This window comes from Pterocles gutturalis, unplaced genomic scaffold (genome assembly GCF_000699245.1).
Source record: "Pterocles gutturalis isolate BGI_N339 unplaced genomic scaffold, ASM69924v1 scaffold14923, whole genome shotgun sequence".
Taxonomy (NCBI): domain Eukaryota; kingdom Metazoa; phylum Chordata; class Aves; order Pterocliformes; family Pteroclidae; genus Pterocles; species Pterocles gutturalis.
Window position 1 is genome coordinate 7,834 of NW_010120814.1, and position 3,575 is coordinate 11,408.

Genomic DNA, 3,575 nt, shown 5'->3' on the forward strand with positions numbered 1-3,575 from the left:
TGCCTGGGCAGACCTGTGAAGGAAACGTTTCCCCACACCCAGCACCTGGTTTTGGATGCATCCTGATACTCCCCACTGAAGCATCCTCCCCAAGTCTTGTCCAGGCTCAGCCAGATCCCTGTGTGGATTCACTATTTATTGGGAAAACAGCCCTTTAGCTCCCTGGATGACATCTCAGATTCACTGAAGGCAATGAAGCTCCCCAAGCTAGGAAGTAGTGGAGAAGATATTGAAAAGTAAACAGAATCCAGTGTGGATATGGGGAATTGATTGACAGTCGTACATGACAATAAGATGAAATCCTTCATGTTACTTCAGGCAACAGAAATACAATGACTATTCCACATGGCACTTCCAGGTGTGGTCTCCTGCTCACAAACTACCTAATTCTCCTTGAATCATGGGAAGATTGGGTTGGGGAGCCCCTGGGAGCTCACCTAGAGCAATGTCCTGCTCACAGTAGGGTTAACCTCAGAGTTAAATCAGGTTGCTCAGGGACTTGCCGAGTTGAATTTTGAAATCTTGAAAGATGGAGATTTCACAGCCTCTCTGGGAAACCTGCTCCAGTCCTGAACCACTCTCCCCCTGAAGGTTTGGTTTTTTTTTTTTTTCTGTATGTCTGATAGGAATTTCATTTGTTGCAATTGTGACTGCAGCCTCTTGCCCACGGAGAAGCATGCTAACTTCCTTCTGCTGTTACTAGTTGCCAACTGTCTGGTCTTCTTCCTATTCTTTAAGCCCAGATACCCTTACAATCCTTTTCTCTCATTCCTCTGTAACTATTGCATTACTCATTTTTCAGCAAACATGATTTCACTGCGTGCCCTACCACCACAGCTGTCATTCACATTGGTATGATACTTAATTCTGAACTAAGGCTTAGTTTAAGACTCAACTGAATCTGGGTTTGCTTCTCTTTTTGTAGGCTATGGAACAGACTACATCTATAGACACCAGTCTTGAAATCTGAACTCCAGTTTTGAACACTGAGAAACTTTCGTTATCGAGACAAAGGGACAAGTTTTACTGTTACAGTATTGGAGACACTGAGCAACTTCACAAGTGTCACTGCCATCACTGTATATATTCTGTACAGATAGATAGATACAGCATGTAATTCAATAATGACTTGGCCCCAGTATGAGTGGGTGTGAACATGTGTGGGCTCCTGGCTTGGTTTCAGGCCACTCCCTAATTAAAGAGTGAAAGATTAAGATGAAAGCAATTGTGCTCTTCCTTCTTTAGTCAGAATGACCTACTAGCATTAATTAAAACAGTTTCCAGGCAAAAATAAATTTGGCTGCCAAAGTTATGCGCTTCACGTTAAAGAAGTACATAGCTGGGCTTAAAGTGTGCTGAGCTTCTAGAGGATTCACGGAAACCACTCATATAGCTCTGGGCACTCTTTCTGGAACATTTTAAAACAAATCCTTTGCCTAAACCAGCTCCTCCATGCACATTTCAGACACCCGCTGGCTTTTTCTTCAAGCTACATCATTTGAGAATGGGTACCTGCCAGCTTATCTTGGACTGAACATACAGGATAACCTCGGGAAGATAAAATATCACCAGGAACACTGAACACCTAAGTAGGTTATTCATCTATCCTTTCTATAGTCTCTGGTTACAAGAGCCCCATGGCAACAGCCACAAGAAGATGATACGCAGATCCTGCACGGCTCTGCTCTTTCTGGGTCTGAATGTTAAAATGCCTTTGATAAAAGCAAATCCAGAATCAGATGGTTCATTTCAGGTTCAGGATCTGCCCCTGATATTTTTATGTTGCTAGAAATGTTGCTAAAGGGTCATCAGGCCTCTAAAATGCTGAGACATCCCATTACACCTGTGTGACACACAGATCACCTTCTTAAAAGCCCTCCATCTTTCCCATCTCCCATTTATTTTGCCCCATCTTTACAAGCTATAACTAGATGGCCAGATACTACTGCTGTGACATTGATACAAGCAGTGAGGAACAGGTCCAGGGCTTCAAAACTACTATTTTCAGTGGGAATTAAACACCATCAGCCATCACACCTCAGAGGATCTAGGTCTGAAAGACCTTTTCCCTTCCAGAGTGGTACACTCAAAAGGGGGAAGGGGCCAGACACAGAGAAATGGTCACAAGCCCATCTGCTTGACCCAGACTCTGCTCTCTCTTGTCTTTTTTGTCAGGTCCTGCCATGTTATTTTTCATCTACACCTTCTCTCATTCTCCCTTCTCTCAGGAATTTTAGGGCAATTCAGGGAGGAAAGCACCTCCAGTGGTCTCTGGTCAAGCTCCTGCTCAAAGCAAGGTGAGCCATGAGATCAGGTGAGGTTGCTCAGAGTTTTATCCAGTCAGATCTTGGAAATCTCCAATGATGGAGACCATGCAGCTGTCCTGAGGCCCATGTCTGCCTCTGTGGGAACAGCATTTCCCTGCCTGACACATCCACCCCATGAAGCCCCATCTCTTTCTCAGCTGTGCTCCTGCACCATATCCCAGGAAGTGGTGCCGATGGGGACTGCAACTCCTTATCTCCTTCATGGGATAATTTAGGAGGTGACTGTGCTGAGAGGGCAACTCACAGACAGGGAAATCACTCTGACCTTCCCCGTTGATAGCAGGATTTAATCACGGCCTGACTTAAATCATTAATTCACAGCCCTCAGGTTGTTTAAAGAGATGTGATAATGAGCTGAGAAGAAATTACTATCCATTTTCTCTTGGCAGGACTGTAATGGCATGACATGGCAGCTGTCAAATTGGGGAAAGGACAGGAATAATCTGGAGAATGAGAGAAAGACAGAAAATTTGCCCAGAAGAAACAATGACAGAAGATTCCTCCACATATGCAAACACAAAGAGGTCATTTTAGACTTAGTTTTTTTAACATGTCTTTATTGCTTAAGGACATTTGGCGAGATAGCCATAACATAAACCTCACGTCCAGCATTACTTGGCAACACATTTCCCAGCTGGAAAGAAAATAAATTAGATTTTTTCTTTGTGCTAATGCCACATTTTTTGGATGCTATTTTGGAAACTAATCAAGAGGTGGCTGCTCAGCATGCCTCTTCATTCTTCATGGCTTTTTACTGCAAAAGAGCCAGCAGCAACTTTCTGAAGTCCCCAGAGGTATCAGATCGAACAGCTTCAGCTAACGACTTCTTGTACATTTGCTGGAACTTCTCCTTTATTGCTGGCAGGTCGCTCTGAGAAGACAACAAGAACCTCTTTAGAAGAGTGGGATGTGCTTTGAGTAATATTCCCTGCTCCTTCCAGGACCCCTGGGGTCTGATTCAAGGTCCATCACACCCAGTAGGAGGAGAAGAGGAGAAAGAAGGAGGTCTAAAAATCCTGCAGGGCTTTCAGCTTAACTTTTGGATCTGAGGTAAGCCCATGTCAGATGGTGTGGTGAGGAGACACTAGCTGTGAAGACGGCTACGGGCCTGCATGGAGAGTCACGTCGGGGTAGCCAGGGGCGTCTCTGCCCAGTGCCCAGAGGTGCCATGCGGGCACAGCCTTGGTGTTGGACAAACTCACACAGGTCGCAACAAGCTCCTGAGGCCACTCTGGTGGCACGCAGGGA

General features: G+C 45.0%; 1 protein-coding gene across 1 annotated transcript in view; it reads right to left on the minus strand.

Annotated features, from left to right (window-relative positions):
- Positions 1-2,859: 2,859 nt before the first annotated feature.
- ANXA13 (annexin A13) overlaps positions 2,860-3,575 on the minus strand; it is a 25,796-nt gene continuing 25,080 nt past the window's right edge. The window contains exon 11 of the mRNA XM_010077036.1: positions 2,860-3,198. Coding sequence (XP_010075338.1) covers positions 3,079-3,198 — 120 coding nt within the window. The 3' untranslated portion in view covers positions 2,860-3,078. The remainder of the gene's footprint in view (positions 3,199-3,575) is intronic.